The sequence below is a fragment of the Triturus cristatus genome, chromosome 9, assembly GCF_964204655.1.
Source record: "Triturus cristatus chromosome 9, aTriCri1.1, whole genome shotgun sequence".
Classification (NCBI taxonomy): domain Eukaryota; kingdom Metazoa; phylum Chordata; class Amphibia; order Caudata; family Salamandridae; genus Triturus; species Triturus cristatus.
The window spans coordinates 678,909,354-678,934,045 of NC_140592.1; the positions used below are offsets into that span (position 1 = coordinate 678,909,354).

Consider the following 24,692-nt stretch of genomic DNA (forward strand, 5'->3'; position numbering starts at 1 on the left):
TACTTTAACAGGGAAAATGAGAAAACACGTGGACACAGAGCATGAAGGATAGGAAAAAAGAAACACGCAGGTTTTAACTTGTGCAGAGGAGGAAACTGATCAGGAAAGAAAATACTTAAGCTATATAGTCACATATTATTCTTCTGCCCGAGTTAGCATGGCCCGCGCCGGAAATGGATCATTCCTGCGTGCCAAAATCTGAAACCAACAAAATGTATAGTGGCCCTTAGAATACTAAGGAGTGACACCACTCCAGTAAGAGCCATTGCTACGAGAAACTTTCTACAGGCGGTATGGCACAAACGTGGTAGGTTACCGATTGTGCCCCTAAGCGATAATGGGAAAAGAATTTAATGACTGTTTTATTTCTTATTAACATTGATTTTAGATTTATAGCTGGAAGATCATTTTCATGTTTTTATGTATTTACTCGACTTGCACATAGTTCTGCTTGATTTTTGACTCCATTTTGCACATAAGTAATGGCGAAAGAAAATGACCCTTGAATAAGTTTGGTTCATTTTAATGAATTGCGCTGTGACATTTCTTAAAATGATTTTATGATGCATCTATTAACATGTTTTTGCACATCTGCACATTGATGGTACTTGGCTAACGAATAAAGTTTATTGCTACTAATACTACTTAAGCTATAAGAAAAAACGAGTTCAGGAAAAGTCAGCAGTGGAAGAAAAGAAACCCAGCCAATCACAGAAATGATAAACAGGATGTGGTTAAAGAGAGGGACAAAACGAAGGAGGGCAAGCCAAAAGAAGGGGAGCTGTGAAAACAGTAACAAGTAAATAAGAGTGCCAATAAAGCCAGCCTATGGTAAGCAATGGGCAGTCTTTAAGCCCAGGAAGGCTCTTGGGAAGCCCACACTGTGTCTTTGCAACCAAACAGATGTGCTGCTGCCTAGTAGCCTAGACCTAAAAATAAGAGGACTGGAAAAGGGTTTTTAATATTTTATTAAGGACGATATAAAAAAACAGTCTTATCACCTTTCTGCCTGTTGCGGCAGGAATGTAATGAGAAAGAGGGAGAACTTTCTCTGGTACATGGGGATACTAATCTGTGGGGAGAGGATATGGGTGGCGGATGGAAGGGAAAACGTGATCTGCAGGAAGAAGGGATGAGGGATTTCTGCAGGCAGAGTCGCTTTAAGGGAGAGGGTGACCGCTAGGGTAGGCATGCAGAGGGAGGAGGCCTTGATACTGAATCCAATGCACATGAAGAGGGGACCCCCCCGCAACAATGGAAAGTTCCTGAGGCAGGGAAAAGAGACAACAATAATGTAGATCCTCAGCCAACTATCTTTACGATCTAACATGTATTCATAAAAAGCAGAGCCCATGACCATATGAATATAGAAACCTATCAGGAATAATGTATTATCAAAAATTAAGTCAACATGTCATAATAAATACATAAATATAAATTGAATATGAAAATCACACTGTGGCAGGGTTGGATGGGGATAAAGGAAGATGGCGCTCAAACGTGTGCACTGTGAGTTTTCACTGTGAAAAAGTAGGTGTGGTGCTGTCAGGTCAGGGGTACCAACCCAAGGAAACCCCTGCAATCAAGTGGGAGAGACCCGCTCAAGAGAACAAAAGACAAAGTCCTGCGCACACAATCAGGATAAAGCTATTAATAGCATCTGATAGAGGAATGAACAAGACTCAGAGTCTGTAGGATTTTGAAAAGAGAAGGTCGACATCAGCAGAATTTTGAGAAAAGTATTTTTTATGTATGTCAATGTCTGACCAATACATAGCACACAATTATTCAGCCGACACGTGTTTCGTCACACTGTGTAAAGATGTGACTCTTCAGGGCTGAGAAGGACATAAAGAAACAACAAAATAAATAAAATGAATGAGTAAGCATGACAAAACTAAGTCACAGTATAATGAAAACGCGGGTCCGAGGTGCGAAGTGCTATTATTGTGAACCGGGTGACAAAATGCCTCAGAAACACAATTAGAAACATGGTGCACTTAATTCGTAAAACTGGACGAGGCACCCTAAGTGAATTAGAGTGGCTATGGATAATCCAAGATGGAGAAAGAAAATGGACGGTGCGAGGTGCTCTTATTATGGACCGGGTGACACTTAGTACCTCAGAGACAAATTCAAAACATGGAAGAAAGAATGCTTCAAAATGGAAGAGGCACCCTATGCGAATTAGAATCGCGTGTCCATATGAGTGTATAGCATACTAGAAAAAAGCTACACTAGTTAACATATTTCGGGTACAAGTTAACTTAGGAGAGTGCAAGAAAGATGTAGTGAAAAGACAGAAGAGGCAGAAATTGTGGACTGAAAAACGGCTAGTGATGGTTATCGCAGAATTTCCCAATACGCATGCGAGAATAAGGCCGAACATTGAAACAGTTGAAAATTCCTGACAGAAATGTACTGGGTAAGCACACATGAAACTTGAGCAAGATGAAAATCGAATAAGTCCAGTGATCATTCATTTTAAAAGACAACAAATATGAAGACACGATGGCCGTAGACACAAGAATCTCTTAGCAGTATGTAAAGTTGGTTTCAAAATTGTACTAGGTGAGAAAACATAAAAATAGAGCAGGCTAAAATCGAATAAGTCCATAAATCATTCAGTTTAAATGAGACAACAAATATGAGACACAATGGCTGTGGTTACAAGAATCACTCAGCAACAATATGACAATAGGTAGTAAAACAAGTTAGTGGTAAGTGGTGTTGTACTGTTTGCAACCTGTATGTGTGTAACAAGGCAAAATAAGGCAAAATAGGGCGATAAGATGCTACAATGTGAAGCGTAATAGGAATAAAGCTGTGGTTCGATACATTTAAGCAAAAAGAGCACATTAAAAGGTCGATGAGCCGTACACTGGAAAAAGAAGGGATATGGAGAGCATGCACGCAAAACACGGAGAACGAAGCAGTTATGAACAGGATGAATGCACACCAAGTACCTGCTGTTGTAGATAGGCGTGGACTTCAAACTCGTTAATGAGTGTGGCAAGGTGAGGGTGCGGTACGAAAAGACCGACCACCCGATGTGGTGAGGTAGGCGGCGATGTGTACCAGCCTCTTAGGTGATTGGCTGTACACTCTAAAGTAGAAAGAGGCAAAGTAAGCCATGTGCGGGTTTAAAATTTAAAAGTGTGGCTAGCGGGGAAGAGTCTTACCGGGTACGTATGTGGATCGCGGGTAGTGGATCCATCGATTCCAGGATGTGGGAACCTCGAGGTCCTGGAACCGGAAGCTTAAGTAGACGGGGTGCCATTTGTTGAAAATGAGACTAGAGCGTGCAGTGCATGCGGGAGAATGTGAAACATGAAGTGAGGGAGTGAATGACTCAGTTTTCATGGTGACGTGTCTAAAACAAAATAAAGCGGCTCGTGGGGGCGTGCGCGTGGAAATAAAGAGATAAAAAGGAGAAGCGGGAAAACAGTGTACAGGTGACCAAACGGAGAAGATCATGTAATGAATACAAAGGTATGAGACAAATATAAGACAAACGGGTACTGTACAAACCTAATTAGGGAACAGTTGAAAAGAATCAACATATATATTAATGTCTATGAACAACGAAGATATGACAATCGGGTGGAAACTCAAAAGATTGACCAGCTAAATTGAATATGACTTCAAAACAATACAATCAGATCATACACACCTCTCATAACCCATACTCCTCCACAAATTTGCACATTATTCCCAACATGCAGAAAACTGTATAACATCTGACTTCCTGAGGATCTACACTATGGTTGTTGCTTGATGCTGTATCCCCCATTCCTCTCTCCTTTTTGGTTTGCACTATTTATTGTAAACCACAGATTGTGTAGAAAGGTTGGCACTATTCGCAAGCTTACATACATACCTAGAAGAAAGGGGAGCGAGGGAGACCTACAGCGAGAAGGGCAGAAGATTGAGAGGAGAGCAAAAGGGGGAGGGAAGGGTGAAGAAGAAAGTGACTTGTAGGGTGGAAGGTTAATGGCAGAGCTTAAATATTTCCCTGTAGACATTTTCATGCACAAAATGTCTGTAAACACATAATATACCCTGGGTAAAGGAGACAAACTACAGGGATGAGAAAGATATGAGTGCCTACCATGGGGAGAGATGATAAAAGAGGAAAGGAAGAGAGCCACCCGTATGTGAGGAGTGATGACGGAGAAGGGGGTCTGCAGGAAAGGTAACCTGTATGGAGAGGGAGACCGAAAGAGAGAGATGTAGAGGGATAAGAGGACTTGTAAAGAGAAGAGGGTGATTGTGACCTGTGGGGTGAAGTGGGAGTGGATGACCTGTAGGTGGAAAGTGATGAGTGTTATGGTGAAATGTGGGAGGAAGTGGTGAAGGAGAGGCTGGCCTAGATGGAAAGAATGATAGGAAAATATTGCGGAGGGGAGGTCGAGATAGGGCATGAGGGTTACCTGCAGAGTATGCACTGAACCAAACCCATCCCTCAGGATCAGAATCATTTTTTAAATCCAGAATTTCAGCACTGATGATAGCGCTGTGCGGATCAGCAATAATGAAAAACTCCTTACAGTATCTGCCTATTACACACCGGGAAAGTGTCCCAATTGTCCACTGGATCCCAGGAAGAAGCAACGGGGGACCTACCTCTCTCCCTGTTGTGGTAGATTTTTTATTTGTTTTAATCTGGAATGAAGAACAGCTTCCACACAACCACAAGCAGGACTGGTGGCTCATGCTCTGCGATCGCTCTTATAGGGGCGGACTGCTTCACCCTAGTGTCATACACAGCTGGTAAAGGGGTCTATTCAACCAATCCCTTGCAGCACATAGAGAGCAGTAACCAAAGATTAGAACAACCCCTGGATGCATGGGATTATGAATAAATGAACAATATACTACCTACCACATGCTTCTAGATGTCCAGCACCAATCTCCAAGCTGGGACCCACAATCCGCTCAACTGTCTATATAACAATTGATTATCCATTGGTACTCACCATGGAACAGCCTCCAAACATGTTGGTTCGAATCTGCCATGCATTCTACATAACACAGAGCAAGTCTCCCGAAACAAGCATTGAGAAAACCAATAGGTGTGAAAGAGGTTGAATGAAATATTATTTTATACAACAGGTCAACTGCCAAACCCAGACCTTCTGGCTTTGCCAAGGTTTGTTCTTTAGTGCAGCGCAAACAGGACAACTCATTTCACTTAGTGGGCTAACACAATTCTGATCAACCTTGGCCGAATCAAACCAGCAAGGGTAAACCGATTTTTGATCCTTTAGCAAATCACCAAGCTAAATCCTCTAAGTTTACAGATCTTCCCCACTGTACCATCCCTGAGTGCCCTTAGTGGCCCAACGATGGCATGCTCTGTATGCCAGCGCCAATCTGGAGAGTATCCACATGGGGGCTGGGTTATTAGTGTTGCATCCCTATGTCTATTCTCTGAATCGATCTAGACCCACGTGCAACAAGCCACATGTCTCGATACTCGATTACCCGATAGACACTGATCCCTACCAGTTAAAGGTTTTGTATTACAGTGCTGACTACCAATGCCATTTGGTCCTCAAGGAGACTAGTTTGATGTACACCTGCAACAATCCTTCCAACGCACACACTTCATCTGTCAGGTGGATTCTCCCTGCACCAACCAAACAAGCGATTCAGGTCTACATTAAAAAGACTGCGCCAAGTTTAGCTTGACCCAAGGCCTTGTGTAGATTGCACTGTTTTGTGAGAATCTTACCTCCACCAGGATCCCATGTAACTCTTTTAAGGCAAGGTGTACAAAGGGATGGTTTAGGCTATTTGGAGTGGCTACTGACTCCTTGTAACATATTTGGTCAGCTGAGTTGCACAAAATCCTGAATATCCAACTGTCCATAATCGTAAAGAAAAGCGCAAGCCTTCCCACAGGTCGAGATGCTGCATATACACTTTCCAATCTGGGATAATTGTGCGCTGTCGCCAGACTGGCCAATGCCACAGGGTTCGTACCTGCCTACATCCAGCCACAGTGACCGAGATTATTTTCACTTCACCCTGGGTCTTAGGGGTTCTGCAAAACTGTCTGAAGACTGGATCTAAATACAGAAGCTTTGGATTAACTCTATCCCTTACAGGTGCAATAGAACCCTGACTGTACACTAAAGTTCACAAAGAAATTTGTCAATGCAAGTGGTTCTAATGGGTGCCTCAGGTACACCTGAGTCTTCTACGCCCGAAATGAAAATCATTTATTTATTATTTGAAGGTTTTATATAGCGTGAACAATGAAAGTGGTCAGCCTTCCCTGAAAAATGGGAACCCGAGTCTTTCTACATCAAGTGGAATGCTTTTAGTCCAGCGACTGGCCTCTATTTAAAAACATTTGGGGTACCTTTGGGTCCCTTACTCCTCTTGGGACTGTGCCTCAGGGACCAACCACTTCACAACCGGTAGCCCGGTTACCTGAACTACAGCTTTTTCTAGAGCCAGTGTCTTAGCCATAGGAATTCTGCAGGAATAAGGATTATGCTGTGGGCTTTGATGTTATTACTGATCAATGGTTTGTGACCAGTCACTTTTGACTGTGCCTTTTGTTATGGTAACCATGTAAAGGATGAATTTTTAAATGTATTTATGCTTTGAAAGTCTGCAAGTTCATGATGATGTTTTGAATATGCCTGTGTGTGTATATATATAAGCTTCCGAACCTCAATACCATCGACAAAGGCGACTGCCAAAACGGGTCTGGTTGCAGTGAGAGTCCGGTAATAAACATCTTTGGACTCGCCCCGTGAGTGCTTTGTTCTTAAATCTTAAGTATTGAGGTTCGGAAGCGGATGTTTAGCGGGTGCATCGCCCGCATCAAAGCACCCGTTGCGAGTGCACCGAGTTGGTGAATCTACAGGAGCAGTAATATATAATTTATTTTTTTCAGTTCATAGCAATGCCTTTCAACTTTTGTCACAGCCCAGTTTCCTTCTTTGGTATATTTCCTGGAGGTGAGTCTGGTTTATAAAGGAATGGGACTTGCATCCATCTCCTGTGCTGCCACAGTCCCTACCACCTGCCCAGTGTGGTCAGGTTGCTGCCCGACACCCTCCCACCTTCCCTGTTGTGTCTGTGTGTATGTCATTACAGTCTCAATGATACCCTCCATTATGCGTTGTGCTTCCAGGGCCAATAGTGCCTGCCCTTCATGGTCAGCCTGCTGCTCCAACCCTGCTCTCTTGCCCTCTGCCCTCCATTTCCATGTGCAGGCCACGATCCCCTGTAAGGTCAGTTTGGTGCCCCTATCTGCCTCCTGCCCTTGGTTATCCGAATCCATGCCTCTACCAAATTCCTCCTGCCCTCCTTGATCCAATTTACCATACTTGCCAAAATTTTGAACTTTGTAAGAGGGAGATTTTGAAAAAAAACCTGAGGAATTGTTTTTCCCCAAACAGGATATTTTAGGCAGGACACAGATAGAAATAAAGCCCTTGAGAGCTTAAAAATATCTGGAGTCTTATGCCTAAATTGGGTCTGTTGATTGTACTGCCACTTCCTTCTGCCCTCAATTGTCTGTTATATTGCCACAGCCTCTCTAGCCTGTCCTGCAAGGTTAGTTTGTTGCCCCTGTCCCCCTTTCCTCTGCAATCCATGATCCGTTGTGCTGCCACTGCCCCTCCCACCTGCCCAGCGTGATCAACTTGTAGCCTCTGCCCCTCGTCCCTGCCCGCAAATATCAGAGTCCTTGCCCTTGACCTCTGCCTCCCAACAGTATTGTAATGAACAACTAGATTGCCAACATACTATGCTTATTAGAAAAGAGTGGCACGCCTGACGTTATCTTGATGTAATCAAAATGGTAATACTTAAGGCATTTCCCTTAGAAATGATAAAAGCTAGAGTCTTATTCCCATTGAAATTATGGTTTGTGATCTAAAAAAGTAAAACATGGACATATTTTCTGAGTTCTCAAATAGCAACAAAGGACTTTTACATTTCTTATTATCTATAGGTTTGTTTTATCCAGTTGATCACTTGACTATATGTTACACTTCGGGGAGAGGATGTGGGGTTCTGGCCAGAGCGGCAAACTTTGGAACTGGGGAACCAGGTTTGAGTTTAGGCATCAGCTCAACATCCTGTGATTCTGGGCAAATCACTTAATCTCCCCATGCCTAAAACCAAAATGAACGTATCCTTGTGTAATAAAAGTGATGCTCATGTAAAGCACTCCAATACCTTTGGGTAAAGTCTGCCCTATATAAAACGTCAAAAAAACAAAACAATTAATTGTTTTACACACTTCTGTCATTGCACTATATTTGGGTGAGATTTGTGCTACATTTTGGCTCTTTTTTTCTGGTGGCCATTTTGGGAGAATTATTAGATATGAAGGCTCAGTAGAAAATGCTTTGTTTTCCACTTTGATTTCATCAAGATGGCATTCAGATGTGCCACACTTTTGGCATACATTCAGAATGTTATAGCACTCTAGTTGCTCATTAGAACACTGTAGTAAAGTTGCTCATCACCAGGGAGTGAACTGGCAGTATGCTGCTGGTGTTGAAAGTGCATTTTTCAGTCTGCATGTCAGAATGTTTTAATAAAATAGAAGAGGAAGATATTGGGAACTTCCTTAAAACCTGTCCTAACTTTTCTTTCTATAGCACAAACCATAATTTCTATGACAAAATTAACTTAATCCTTTTCTGCCTTTCTAAATTAAATGTTTTAAGTTTTACCAGTGTGACTCAATCGGGATGGGTTCAGGTGAGCCATATCATAAGTAAGACTGTTAGCACTTTAGTTGTTTTATGGAACACTCTAGGAGGCTGCAGTAGAACACAGGGGAATCAACTGACAGGCTGCTCCTGCTGGAATTACATGATATTCTGGGAATGTCAGATATCATTCTCATATGACTGAGAAAGATAGTGTGAACTTACAGAAAATAAGCTCTCATTTCAGATTCTGGAGCACCTTTCATAACCTCTATGGTAAGATCATGATAAAACAGTATTCTCTCAAACATGACTCATGAAATCCCAGCAGACGGCTTTTTCACAGGGTAAAATCCTCTTAGAACGCACCACAATTCCTAAAAGGAGTATGGTTCCATCAACAAATAATTTATATTGTACCTAAAATATGTTATCACCCTTTATACATTCTCCTTTTTGTGACACTCAAAGCCTGCCTCTCACTACAATGCATTTCATTGGGGTGCCATCAGGCATATTGGTCCCAAGATGGCTGCCAGCACTTCCTGATTGAAGTGCTGACAGTCAACCAGATCTCATTATATCTGTGCTTAGGCTCTGCCCAGATATACAAATTTATTTTTCTTTAATATCTCAAAAACTACTCAACAGATTGATACCAAATCACAAAAAGGGCTCTTTCCGGACTAAGAGCTAGCTTTCTGTCAAATTTGGTATAACTCCGTTCAGCGGTTCGAGCTGTAGTCGGGTCTAAAATCTCTTTGGGAAACGCACTTTTTTTACCCTACCTTTTTCTCGGCCTCTGCTTGACATATCACCCCAAAACTTTCCATGCACAACAAGAATCTGAAGAGCATATTTTGGGGAGCATTTCGTGACAATTCGTCAAACGGCACCAAAGTTGGGAGCACTTTTCTGATCGTGTTACCATGGTAAATGCCTTTTTGGTGTTGCCACCATTTGATGAACCTCCATGAGATTTTTTTTTAAAACTTCTTCATTTTTGACTGGTTTGCACATGGAAAGTTTCCCAAACCGCTGAACGGATTTGAACTAAATTTGCACAAAGCTAGAACTTGGTGTAAATGTGATTTGGTGTAAACCCGTTTAGAAGTTTTTGCGCAATGAAGGCTCAAAAACGTTATATATTTCACACCGCAGAGGTTCCACAGACCCAAGAGATCTCCTGCTGAGATCTGATTGGCTTCCACCATATCAATAATGATGTGGAGGGAGCCAGCTTAGGACTCGGGACTGAATCCAGAGTCCTAAAAATAACACACAAAAAAAAGACATAGTGGGCATGGTAGGGATACCCTGACCACCTGGGCCTGGTGGTGTGGTCCCATAGGGACAGCACCTGGGGCCAAAAATGTTTTAGTTTTGTTTTCAATTTTGCAGCAAATTTGTGGTGGATCCATGAATCTGCTGCAAAAAAAAAAAAAATTAAAAACGCATGCTCCTGTGCATGTCAACGACCAACCCCCTGGGCCCAGGGGTTCGGCACAGTTTAAAATTAAGAAATTAGGAGAGGGGAGCACGTGGCCCAAAAGGCCCTAGGAACCCAATCCTCCAGGTGCAGAATAGTTCAAAAAAGGGGAGGTGGCTGCACAGCCCTGCTCGACAAGCCTAAAAAGCCCACGGGTCCCCATCCCCAAGCCATGTGTATTTAAAAGGGAGGAGGGCTGTGCAGCTCTTCTCCCTGACCCTTAAAAGGCCCCAGGGACCAATTCCCCAGGGTCAGCTCAGTTATTGTGTCCCGAGTAGCCAACATCCGGGAGACAGTAATTTCCCTGCCCAGACCACGACTGGCAGGGAAGCATAGGCTTGCTTCCACCTGGCCAGCGCTTTTCTTTATCTCCTGCCAGGCGGGAGCAAACATGCCTTCCCTGCCTGCAGCAACATGGGTAGTGAAGTTATGTCTGCCCCAGGCCAGCAGGAGACTGGACTAGGTCTTGTGGCCAACCCCCACTGCGCACAGCCAAAGGCCTTGCTGAGTATGGGGTTGGTTGTGAGCAGGGGGCTGGTCATACCGGCCAGTGGCCAACCCCACACCGTGCACGACCAAGCGTCATACAAGGGGTTGGCTGCCTACATGGGGGGGAGGTCGCAAGTTGAGGGTAGTACTAATGCTCAATCTATTGCTCACCACAGCTGTATTTATTTTATGTTGTTATCCTTAGTAGGGGTGTAGCTTGGTCAGTAAGATTTGGGGGGTGTAAGCTTCAGATTTCTCAACAATGGCACTGACACATAGGGGTCTATTTACCAAAGTCTCATGCACAGCAGCAGTCAAAAATGCTGCGCTGGGTGAGGAGGAGCAAGCAGGAGAGCGCCATGTTGACAGAGATATTGCACTCTCCTCCCCTCTCCCTAGCGCCAGTGCATCAGGTAGCCATGCACCATGAACACACCTTTGCACCATAGTACAAGGGTTTCTGTGTTAGTCTGGCAGAGTACCCTTCCAGTACAAAATAAAATGCTTAGACTAACTTTAAAACTTATCCCACTTTGATTGTGTGCTGTACAGTGCAGCACACATGCAAAGTCAGAAAAGAAAGGAGAAATAAAAGCATTTCCCCTCGATCGCACCCATTTTAAAAGGGCGTTATATCTTGATGCAAAACGGTCTACTTTTTTTTAGTAAATAGGGTTTTGCATTAAAAATCATGGGGGGTTGTATGGGAACGTCCATGTACCACCAATGGAACGCCCGCTTGGCACCAACTAATGCAAAGGAGCTCTATGTGCTACTTGCATTACTTTTAAGTGAATTTCCAACACAAAACAAGTTTCGTGCTGGAAAGTAAATGGGGGAAAAAAAGATTTTGCGTCACTTTTGTGACGCAAACATGACAACATCTAAGTAAAGATACCCCATAATGTTAAACTACATTATACAACAAGCAGGTAGCATGAGAAGGGCTTAAGCGGCAGTGGAAAGGGAAAGTAATGTGGATTGGTAGGGTTACGAAGTGAGACAACACATTATTTTGTGAAATAACCCCCAAAAAATTAATTCCCTTCCCTAACAGAGGGGGAGTGTGTGTGATCCGACAGACACCTCACCATACCTGACAGAAAAGCTCCTGTACCCAACTATGTTTCACAAAATACATTTACTAAGGAAGTGTAACACCCAAAACACCCCTCCTAAAGCTACGCCCCAGGTCATTGGTACTAATCAGGGAAGAATTGTATGATTAAAAAGTATATTTAGCCAGAATGCATTGGATTTCACAACATTTTTCAAGGGTTCTGTCAATCTTAAAGGAACATTGATTTCATGTGGATGGGAGCTCTAGATCATGCTCTGTGGACGTGCTGGCGCTATGTTTGGGGTTAATTGTATATGGGGGCAGAAAATGAGCTGCTGCACCAAGACCTTATTCTATTGTTTTGTTCAGGGTAGTGAAGTCTTTCTCATCTGGGTGGCAGCCATACATCCAACCTTGGTTGGCAGTGAACACACAATATTGATGTATGTATGCATGTATGTATGTACATGGTGTTTTTATTATCACAAACTGAGGTAAAAGGCAGCGGACTGCTGTACATTGTCAAAGACAAGCATAACATCAATGAGTTAGAGGAGAGGAAGCTAGGTGGTGGATGATTCATTGTGAGGTAGGGTTCTTTTAAGAGATAAGTCCTCAACTCTTTCCTAATTTTGAGCAGAGTTGGGGCAGTCCCGATGTATACAGGAGATATAGGTCCAGATTCTGGGTGCATGGACACAATTTATTTTCTTTTTTACACTTTTTAGTCTGCAGTCTGATGTGTCCACGCTGTGGGCGTGCCAAGGTACACCAGAAATGTTCTGCAGCTGGATTTAAATATGGTGCAGGCTGGCATTCCAAAGGGGGGTGATTATAATATTCCATGCCATGGATGAGAGGGGCAGCCTGTAGATGCCCAAAAGGGGCGTCAGTGTGGAGTCAGGGAGGCCATGAAGTAGGGGTTTACACCGCCATCCAGATGCGACAGTATGAGGGGTTGAACAGCAGACGTTCTCAGAGATCTTTGGTGTGCACACAGGACAGCATAACTGGTGGCCATCCATTCCATATTAGCAGTTTCTGCTCACACAATATAAAAAAATTAATAGCCATCAGGTTGTGGTGTTGCCAAGTGCATTTATTATAAGCCAAGTATTAGGCTTCTTTTTTCCAGTGTTGCTTAGAATTTTGGTCAAGTACTAAATGCAGTTTTGTGGTCTTGTATAGCCCCCAAACCACATGTTGAGTACCTGCAAGCAAATAAAAGTAAGCTTTGAGGGAACCTGGCCATACAACACAAAAACGAAGGGGCTTTCAAGAAAATTAATACATTATCTAATAATCATCCACCTTTTTAATTCTCTTTAGCCATTTTTGGGTTTGCTCTTATTTTGAAAGGACCTTAACTTGTTTTGAGCTGGCTTTCAAAGAGGGTTGTCCATGCTTAGATCTGGTAACACTTCTCACTTTATCCCTTGTGTCTGTCATCGTAGTGACTTCCAAAGTGAGAAGGAGCAGACCTGTGGAGGTTCATCGCAGAGCAAGGACACACGTGTTGCTGGGAAGCACATTGATTCATCAAGTAAGTCCTTTATAATACAGCATCTCCGTCTCAGTTGCGGAGCATCTAGTTGGTCGTTTATGCCATGTTCACTTCTCTGCTTCAGCTGTCAGGCATGTGAATAATTGCAGAAAAATACTTAACTGCTGCTACTTGGCTGCCATTCCATGATGCAGAGGGGACTTCACTTCCCATCATCTGTCTTTGAGAGAACCAGTCTCTGAACTGCAGTGTGTAAGCCTGGTCTACACTGGCATGCCATTAACAAACGCGGACAGTGGTATTGTGTAGTGCCAGGTGCTGGCTCTTGGAAGGGACATAGTTACCTTCAGTATACGATAAAATGCTATGCTGGAAACTGTTAGGATAGCATGCGCAATTAATAAAATGCTTTCAGGCAGAAGTATTTTAGCCATGAGGTTCAAATCCAAAGTTGACTGTCATTTATCCTTTCAAAGTCAGTGGCAGCTTACAATGAGCCAGATAACGGATGTACTCGCAATCCCACCCTGCTCTAATGCCCACCTGTGCTGGGGGCACCGGATGCACATCGGAATCATGTACCCATTACAACAAAAGAGTGCCGTCTCCAATGCATTCTCTTGCTCACCGAAGTAGCCCCATACCCTGGAGACAGCACTGAAGAGAAATGTAAAATATTCCTTCATCTGCTTCTACGCCTTTCCGTACAGATGCCCATGACTGACCATTAAAGATGCCTTCAAGGTCCCCCTCAGAGGCTTGGGAGCTACGTGCCTTTGCACAAATACTAATCATTTTGAGAACACGTCATGCCCCTGACGAAGTAAGCCCAGAGTCATCCTGAGAGACAGTTACTTCAGGAAGTCTCGCCAGTTATTGTTTTCTTGGGAGTGCTTCAGATACGATGCTTGGGTTGTTGGGACAGACGTCCACTGCATAGCGTTATAACGCTGTGCTGCCCTGAACTCTAATCTTTCAGACCATCTCAATGGGGTTTTGGGGGGGGGGGGGGGGGGGGGAGGTGGGGGTGACCGCTCCGGAGGCTTGCACCTCTGGGGGTTTTGGGCCAGTGGTGCAGCCCGGGCCCAATTGGGCTATTTGGGCTTCACAGGTTGGGCTGGGGAGGTATTAATGCAGCCATTTTAGGCTCCGTGTCACCATTTTGAGTAATGTGACACAGCAGTCTACCATTTAGGGGGAAGAAAGCATTTTCTTCCTCCCTTAATTCATTGGGGGATTGTCATTAAGGATCTACATGGTTAGGGTAATTTTATTGAGCACAAGTGTGCTGGGTTGGGAAGTTTTTAATTTGGTTGCCCCTTGAAGAAGGTGCAAGGCATTTTGGTAACTAGTTTTTATATGGTTACAGGTTCAGTTTATGGTTGTGAACAAGTTACATCGGAAAGAAGCAACAAATGATAAGTTAAGACAGGACATACTAAGATAGGTAGATGTTTATAGAAGTAGGTACGAGGTTTAAGGGGTTAAAGTTCAACAGTTAATGACCAAGTAGGGGTTTAAACAGTTGCAAGTAAAGGATATAAAGAGCGGGAACACTAGGGGTGGGGGAATTAGGCATGTAGGTGGAAAAAAGTATAGTGTTTTGCAGTTTTGTAATTCAAAGGCCAAAGTAAACATTGTGAGGTGCACCGGTCTTCAATAAGGCAGCCTTTTCCACACAGAAAGAGCGAGTTAGTGGTCTCTGCTGCACCCCCTTTGGCCCAATGTTTCTCGACCAGCAGACTCATTATTTAAGCCCACTGCAGGTGCACCACCTTTCAACAAGAAATGATCGAAAATCAAGCCTGCTATATTTGAAACAGGTCAACACCCAAACAGTATGATGTTGGGTACTGCCTCCTCAGTCCAAACTAGGAGGTGACTGGTGATGGTGGCAGCGATTCTTGTCCAGGAGTGTTGATATTTTTATCTCCATCCCAGAGTGTAGACTGCCTATTGGCTGCTCCTTTTAAAGGATTGTCGGTTCGCTTTTCACTGGAGTACTTTCCATGCCCTTTTTATGAGAAGTGTGTATGTGTTGCGTGAACTTCACTGTGTATTAAGAGTGGAGGGCGCTGATGGATGCAATAAGAAGGTGGGCTCCCAGAGGACTGTCCTTCTGTTCATGGTCGACTTGACAACCTGCACAACGACCGGCTCAAGATCCCTTCCGTGAAAATGGAGTTACCGGTTATCCTGTTCACTCCAATGTGTAAAGTCACCCCTTTCCCTTTGTACCTAAAATCCCTTCACATCATGTCAAAACGATCCTTCAAACTCCGATGTAATTTAGCAAACCTTATTCAAGGCCAATCTGATGCGGTTTCCACACTAGAGTGCATCTTGACCAACAAAGTCAGTCCCCCGCCTACACATCACTCACTTAGCATAAGCTTTCTCCAGCAAGGCACTCCAGAACTCCGTACCCTCCGCCGAGTGGACAAACACGAGCTTGCCATCCTTCATCGGCAGTAAGTCATCCACCACCACGTCTACCCACTCACCGAACTGCCAGATCTGTAAAAAGACATAAAAAGGGGAGGAGCCAGTGAATGAGTGAATGTTTGACATTCTGACGTTAACAGCGAAATTATGGAACCAGGCATCTGCCCATAAGATTACATAGGAGCATCTATGTACTAAGGTCCTACACTGCTAGCATATGTTCAGATCCTTTGTTTTTGGCCCAATCAGCAATGATGACTGATACCAGCCAGTTAATTAGTATGCTAATCCAGATACACGAACAGGTAAACCACATGCAGGGAGCAACTGGGGGATACTGTAAGAATGTACCTAGACAAAGGAAAGGCATGAAGCGGATCACCAAAAAATGTGGAATTAACTCAAAGCAAACATATGTGGGTAAACTATTTCTTCTCAGAGCAACTTACCTGCTTTCACGGTTTATGGTGAGGGAATATGGCGTACCGCTTCATGGGATAATGTGCAATTCAGGGTGTCTAGGCACTTCACACATTTGGTAATAAAATCTTTTTACCCAATAGATATACTCATTTGCTCGGCTTCTGATGTGAAATGTTAAATTGACCCTAGGGAAAACAGCCCCACAGATTGCACAAAGATCTTGGACGCACTTGCTGTCTGGTATTTCACCTTGAAGAGACTGCTTTTCCTTACTTTCCCTTAAACACATGCCTTTATCAATCTCTTTGTCTGCTACAGTGTACACTTCACAGAAGCTAAAAGTTCGTATTACTAAAGGGATCGGCACCATTACAGGTTAGAACTGGTTTCTTTTGCAGCATGAAATCTCTTCTAGATTCACATGCTTTGCACAGATTATGGAGCAATATTACTGGTCTTGTGGTGGTGAGTAAAAGAGGAAGTCGAGGCAAAAGTGTTGTTCCGCATGGCCTGTAATACCTCAACTTCTTTGAGTGAGTTTAAGTCCACGCAATAATGTTTGTTGAGTAGACAAAGTTGAGGCCCTACATATATCTTGTATTGACATGTTGGTGATCAAAGCCATTGTAGCCCCGTTCTTCCTAGAGAAGTGGGCCTTTGGTTTGCTGAGCAAAGGCTTGTTCGCTAAAAGGTAACATAGTTGGATAGTTTGTACCATCCGTCTGTCAATAGTGTTCTTGGAGACAGCCATCCCCAGAGCATGAACTGAGTAGCTTAAAAAGAATGGTTGGGTCTTTCCAATGCTGTGTGTTGCTTGCATGTAGTACACAACTGCCCTGCTGACATCTAATGTGTGTAGGGCTTTTCTGAAATGTTTGTAGTTTTCTGGAAAAAAAGACTTATTGCGATAGTCTGGTTTTAGTGAAAAAGTGAAATAACCTTTGGTAGGAACTTAGGGTATGTCCTCATTATCGCTTTATCCTTGTGTATGGCTATGTAAGGCTCCTGTACCATTAGTGATTGTATCTCACTAACTCTGGTTAGTGTCATAATTGCTACCAAGAACAGTGTCTTCAGTGAGAAATGTCCGAGTGTGGCTTTGCGCATTGGTTTAAAGCGGCCTACATTAACCCTGCCAAAACTAAGTTTAAGTTCCACTGTGGAGGAGGTAACGCCCTTGCTGGTAAAAAAATGGTTTTGCTCCTTCCATGAACCTCTTTATTTGTGGGAGTGACAAAATGTTCTCTATACATAGTCCATTTAAGAAAGCCGCAATGGCTGATAAATCCACCCTTAACGAGACAGGAGAGTTTTCACTTTTTTAAATGCGTTAAGTACCAGGCTGTTGGTGTCTTGGAGGAGCACATGCTCCATCTTATTGGATTAGCACCAAATTACAAATATTTTCCACTTGAAGGCATGGCACCTTCTGGTAGCCAGCCTTTGGGCTTCTCCGATTGTATGGAACGTGGCCTCTGGCAGATTTACGTGTGTTCATATTCTACTGCTTCAGGAACCATGCTGCCAACTGCATTGCCCCCGGGTTTGGGTGTCATACTCTTCCCTGTTGCATGGGGCGGGTGTCCCTGCACAGTGGAATTTGACATGTTGTTTTGACCATTGGATCAGGTGAGAGAATCATGGCTTCCAAGGCCATCTTGGAGCCATAAGAATCATTGTCATGTTTGAATTTCTCTAGAACTGTTGGGGGGGGGGGGGGGAATCAGCTGTGCTGGCGCAAAGATCCCGTACCAACGTATCAACAGGGCATTCCCATGTGATTTGGGATGGCAGTGCCTGGATGCTAGGCACCAGCTTTTTGTGTTTTCTGATGTCACGAAGAGATCCAGGTCTGGTGTCCCCCACAGACCAAACAATGTGTCTATAATAGACTGTTCTATTTCCCAGTAGAGTGTGCAGTTTGTCTCCTTAGCCCGTTTTACTGAACATTTTCCATTCCGCAGACAAGACTTGCTAGCGGTAAAATGCTCTCTGCTATGGCCTTTTTTCAAATGCTCTGTGCGAATTGTAACAGTGGATATGATACTATACCTCTCCCCCGTTTGTTGATGTAGAACATTGCAATTGTATTGTCTGTTAGAATTTGCACCATTTTCCCCCTGATCTACCTTTGAAGGGTTTTCAGTACGAAGAAGATTCTCTTTAGTTCCAGAAAAGTGTTGTGTTTGGTAGACTCCTGTTCTAAACAGAACACGCTTATCTTTAGTGTATCCATGTGTGCTCCCCAACCTACCATTTAGGGGTTGGTGGTAATGATGGCTTGTGGTGAGGGGCTTAGAAAGGTCTCACCTAGAGAATGTTGCCCGCAGTCAACCACCTCAGTTCCTTGCTGACCTTGTCTGTTACAACAACTTCACTGGACCCTCCCAAGTGCCTAATTCCTGAGCCAATTGATTGTATAACATTCCTGTACTGGCCTCATGTGAAGTTGTGCAATGGGAATGAGGTGGATACAAGAAGCCATCATCCCTAAGGGTTTTGTTACTTTCCTCAGACTGTGACATCTGGGCGAGTTGTATTGAGTAAGTATGGCCTGAGCCCTTAGTGTGGTAGGATATGCCATCGCTACTTGTGTGTTGAGATCTGCTCCCAGAAACGTTTTCCTGGTCTGTGGATTGGGAAAGACTTATCCAATTCACAGTAAAACCAAGTGTGTGTAAAAGCGACAGACACCATGTTCTCCTGCCAAAGTTCCAAGGTGTCTGCCTTGACTAGCCAATCGTCTAAGTATGTGTAGACATGTATGCTCTGCCTTCCGAGTTCTGCCGCTACCACTGTCTTGGTGAAGACTCTTGGCATGGACTTTATTCACAACGGTGGGCCCTTGAATTGGCAGTGTTGTTCTTCCAATATGAATCTTAGGTACTTGTTGTGTGCTATGTGAATGGGTTCATGGAAGTAGGCATCTTTGAGATCTAACGTTGCTAGGTAGTCCTCTTCGTCTAGCAAAGGAATTCCGTTCTGTAGTGTTGTCATTTGAAATAATTGTGTCTTTATGTACCGGTTCACAAAACGTAGGTCTTTAATGAAAGTCGTAAAGTCAGATCTGTTTTTGGTACAAGAAAGTATATGGAGTATAGACCTTTGTTGCTTTCCTCCTGCTGTACTTTTTCTATAGAGTTCTTTGTCAGCAACTCTTGGTCCTCTTTACATAAGATCTGCAATTGGTCCTTTCTGCAATGCTGAGGTGTTGGTGGTTTTCATAGGAAGTCTAAACAGTAGCTGTAACAAATGATATTTATAACCCACTTGTCAGTGGAAATTTTTTTCTGAAGTCCTTTATCCTCCCCCTATGGGAGTGCTGTGCCTGGGGAAGTGGAGAGCGAGTCACTTAGGACCAACAGGCAGACTTCTGCAGTTTTCACTCCTTGGTTTTCCACTGCCTTCAAAAGAGGCTTTTGGTTGCTGTTGTTGCCACAGCCCCTGAAATTGGATGGTTCATGGCTATTTCTGGCTCTATGAGCCACACATTTGTCTCGTCAGACCTCTTTCTGGGAGACTGTCTTTTTTAAATAAAGGTCCCATCCCATTTCCTTTGCAGTCTCATTTGCTTTCTTTATGTCTTCCAGAGCTTGGTGAACATCTGGGCCAAAGATCAGATTTCCTATGAGGGGTTTAATCAATGATGATAGATTGTAGCTTAGATTTGAACCCGGAAATGCGCAGCCACACATGCCTCCTCATGACAGTCCCTGTAGCTAGCTGCATGCTTTCTGTGTCAGCAGAATCAAAGGCTGATTTAAGGCACAAACTGGAAATGTTCTTTCCTCCCTCAATAATGCTCTTTGCCCTCTTGTAATATTTGCCCAGAAGATGTGACATGAGAGCTTCCATATCCTACAAGCATTGATGAGCATGCCTATTTAGTAGTGCATTTGAATTGGCGATTTGCAGCTGTAGCTCTCTCCATTTTCCATCCCACAGCCTTCATTCTCTTGCTTTCTTTGTCTGAAGCGTGATTCTGGGCAAACCACTTAATCTCCCCGTGCCTGAATGTGTAACGTAACCGGTTCACATGTAAAGCGCTCCAATACCTTCGGGTCGAGTTTGCGCTATATAAATCTACAATAATTTGTTTTTATTAAAGCGGGACCCACAGATGCCAGGGACATTGCTCTCTTTGCCAGCCACAGTCGCACATGTCCTGTGTCTCTGCGCCTGGAGACGGCCGGGCTAGTGCTTTCCTGAGGTAGACGGTTCAAGTCCCCCCAAGGCTAATTATGGTGTCATAATAGAGACAAGGAAATGATGGATCGAGCGCTGAAACATTTCAGACACTCACAGATCTGTGTTTAATCCATCAATGTTCTTTAGCTCACTTCGCTACCCCAGGTCAGTCGCAGCCATATGCAAATCAGTCTTGACCCTGTTCTCTCAACTGTTTTACTTCATCCTTCAAGGATTCTTCATCAACCTCTGTCCAAAAAACGTCTGGATCTCTCTGATCCATCCCTGTATTCAACTGTGTAAAAAGGAATCTAAGATGGTGGGCACGCACGTGGACTTTGTGGGATTGCTGTCGAGGTCATGCTCTGCCCATGACGTCTCTCAAACCACAAACTAACAAACTTTAGAAAGCAATTAGGACATTTCCGGACTCGACCACTAGATGGCAGGATTGTGCAACATGTGAATCCAGAAGAGATTTCATGCTGCAAAAACGTAACACTTCGCTATTAGCAACCAATCACAAAGTTTTTCTGAAAGAAAGTGAAAGTAGAAGTAGAAAATCAGTCTTAGTGAGGAAAACAGATGGCCTCCAGAATGGAAAGTAAGAGATATCAGGGCTCCAAATCAGTGCGCTAGGAATCCGGTTGTATGGAGTGACTTGTAGGTCGCTCACTTCATGTGTTCCAAAGAGGTCTAGGCCTTGCACGAGAGCCCCCAGTTCCGAATACGGATTTTAATATCATTCTGAACGGACCTCTCAGTCACGATTTTAGCTGGAGGTGACAAATTAAGATTTTAATCAGGGATTTAGCTGACACCTAGACTAGTTCATTTTAGGGCTGATCAAACAACTATAGCTTGTCCATAAGAAACAGTGTCTCTGAGGGCCGAAGGGCTCAGATACTACAGCAGGGGCGGCTTCTCCGCTAAGGCAGAGGAGCACCGCCCCACAATGGAAAAAGGAAAAAAAAGTAAACAAAAGGATTAACGGCACATTATTATCATTTTATTTCTCCTTACTGAGTGAGGTTTGAGGGGCAGGGCTCGGCGGTCGTCATAGCCAGCCTAGTGAGAATGACTGTTTGACCGGCCATCTTGGACTGGCCAAACAGCCATGCGCACTTTGCATGCTCCCCATCAGGCTGTAATGCAAAGCCTGGTGAGGAACATGCACAGGCTTCCACTCCCTGTCTGAGGGCAGAACCACGGCGCTCAGACCAATCACAATGCTGCTGTCATGGTGACAGGAGCGTCATGATTGGCTTAGGGGAGCCTCTGTGTGCTTCCTGCTGAAACAGAAGAGGACAGAGACGAGGCGGCAGCCAGTTAAGTCAATTTATTTTTTTCCGCCCCCACCAAGTTTATTGATTTACCACTAAGCTGGACACTGTCACACTGTCTCCAGGCTTGGCAGGCCATCAGGAGTAACAAAGATGTACACTGCCATGTCACTTCACAGTTTGGCCAAGAGTTCAAAACAAAGGAAAAGGTTCTATTTTCTCGAGCACCATGCAAATAAAAGGTGACGGAAATAAGTTTAATGATACCGAAAGAACAAGGACAGACATTGCATCTGTTTTCATTACAGACATACAAAAACAGCATGCCCATTCAATAATATGTAATGTATCATGTATGTAGGAGTGTATGCAAAATTTGACCGATACTGGCCATTTCGTTTATACAGAACACAATACTAGCAAAATAATTTTAGGCGCTTAATAGATTTTAATTATGTCTCAATTTAATCAACAACCAACGAAAGACATTTTTATTTAACCCAGTTACCGATTAGTACTCTGATGGGTCCTGAATCATATGCCAACCACCTCTACCTGCTAATGAAGGCATCTGGGCACCTCACCATGTGCATCCAGCATCAGAAGAGCCTCAGCGACAAAACCCCAGGCTCCACGGCCAGCACCTAGACAGTCCAAGGTGAGGGGCGAGTATCATCGCACGAGTCTGCCAACATGGGCAAGCGACTGAGAATCAAGAGTTGCTAGTTAAAAAGGAAGCGAGCCCTCAACTATAAAGCGTCCTGATTTGCCCCATAAAAACGGACCAAGGGCAAGGATCAAGAAGAACCAGCCAAACTTACTGAGCAGCAATCTGGAAAGATAAAGAGATCTGTTTTCTTATTTTTTTTATTAGTGTGTAACAAAGAGATAAACATAACATGTGTATTTGTAAAGCGCAAATTCACCCAGAGGTTTCTTGGCGCTGAATACCAGATGTTTATTGTTACCCAACTCAATGTACTCATTTTATCGACCTCAGAAGGATGAAAGGCTGAGTAGACCCACTGGGATTTGAACCTGTGACCAGGAGGTCAAACATAGGCCCCTGCAGTGGACGCTTAGTCCACTAAACCACCTCATACATTGTAGAGAGGAGCTGACAGACTATGAGCAAAGGAAAGCTGGATTCGCCCTGAATGCCAACAGAGCCCCAGCATACCTTCTGTGGTCAGAAGCTTTGCCCTGCAAGAAGACCAAGCTGAGGACTTTGAAAGGAGTTTGTTCAGGAGGGCATCTAGGCCAAGAGTCCGCTCCGATCACCACATCATAGTAGCCTCCTCATGGGGCCTTCATTAGGGCAACTCTAGATTTGTAAACAAACTGAAAAGAAACAGCCTTTGCTCCTCCCATACAGGTTGTACTTTTAAAGAAAAGGTAGCTTTAACGTCCGTTTTAGAGGCAGCTTTTAAAGTTCCAGCAAAATACCCCTGTGAACATTTTTTAATAAGAACAAAAAAACTAAAATGTTTCCCACGGTGTGATATTTTTAGCAATAGGAAAAATACCTTCAAAACACAGCCATGCCAACCTCACGGATTCTGTGTTCATGGTAAAGTTGTTTCATGCACTTGGACAGGCTGCATTATCAAGCAGGGATTCTCTATGTGGGAAAGGAGTAGTTTCTTTTCTGTAAATCCAGTTCTGTAGTAGGGGTATCTCTGTTATAGAAATAATCTGGTGAATAGTCCCGCCCATGTGCGGGGACCCCGGAGCAATAAAAATAATCTCTTAAGTTGTCAAGCCATGCAGACCTGCATCTACACAAGAGAGAATTTCAAAGACAGATAATGCAGCCTATATCCACAGGCTACGCTGTCCAGTACTTCAACTAGAAAATTCCACCAACATCCACAAACAGCACTGCCTGACCAGCTTTTTCCACAGAGAAAAAACCTGCCTCTACCAACAAAAGCCTCTGGAATGATAGAGAGGGAGGAATGGACAGACAAGCCCCATAGGCTGCCATTATGTGGCTCAGAACAGGATACTGTGCCTTTAAGAAAACTTTCCAGAACGTTTCCAGTATCCCAGAATGCACAGCAGGTCCCTTTTACTTTCAGTTCTTTTTGAAGGCGTAGCACGCCAGACCTGTAGCATTCCTTACATTAACATTTATCTCCCCACCGGGGAGGAGGGCGGGCGCTTATGACTAACAGAGATACCCCTACTACAGAAATCGAGTTACAGAAAAGAAACTACTCCTTCTGTAGTAGGGGATTTCTGTGTATAGTCCTAATCTAGTGAATAGAATGGCAAGCCCATCCCCACACCAAAACAGCGGTGGAGAAGACTACGAAACAACACCACTACTGTGCGAACAAATTTCGCAGCGAAGCCTACCCAACCTGAGCATCTGCCCTGGCATCCGCGTCCAGACAGTAATGCTCAGCAAAGGTATGGACCGACCTCCAAGTGGCCGCCTTGCAGATTTCTGCAATCGGAACATTACGCAGCAAAGCAGTCGTGGCAGCTTTGCCCCTGGTGGAATGAGCCTTAGGTTTACCCCCTAAGGTCTTATTAGCCTTTTGGTAACGCAATTGTATACAGGACACAATCCACCGAGAGATGGACAGTTTGGAGGTAGCAAGACCGGTCCGGACTGATCCAAAATTGATAAACAATTGGTCTGACCTACGAATATCTTTGGTCTTATCAAGATAAAACTTCAACACCCTCCTAACGTCCAGGGAATGTAGAGACCTTTGCGCTGGAGAAGAGGGATTCTGAAAAAACGTAGGTAAAGTTATGGTCTGGTTGACATGAAAATCAGAGATAACCTTAGGAAGAAATTTAGGGTGAGTACGCATAACAACCTTAGCAGCATGAAATACCGTAGAAGGTTCTTGGCAACACAACGCCTGAAGTTCACTCACCCTGCGGGCCGATGTAATGGCCACTAGGAACGCCGCCTTCCAAGACAGGTGCTGCAACGAAGCCTTGTGAATAGGTTCAAAAGGATCCCTCATCAATCTGGACAGCACCACATTCAATTTCCATGAAGGCGAGGAAAGTCTGACAGGAGGGAACACTTTCTTCAAGCCTTCTAAAAAATCCTTGATCACAGGAATCTGAAAAAAGGAAGTCTGTGAAGGGCATTTTCTGT

At 43.9% G+C, this 24,692-nt stretch overlaps 1 protein-coding gene across 1 annotated transcript in view; it reads right to left on the reverse strand.

Moving 5' to 3' along the window:
- LOC146798487 (calpain-1 catalytic subunit-like) overlaps positions 1-24,692 on the reverse strand; it is a 224,882-nt gene that overhangs the window by 84,861 nt on the left and 115,329 nt on the right. Inside the window, exon 5 of the mRNA XM_085625759.1 lies at positions 15,613-15,746. Within this exon, the coding sequence (XP_085481885.1) occupies positions 15,613-15,746 (134 nt within the window). The remainder of the gene's footprint in view (positions 1-15,612; positions 15,747-24,692) is intronic.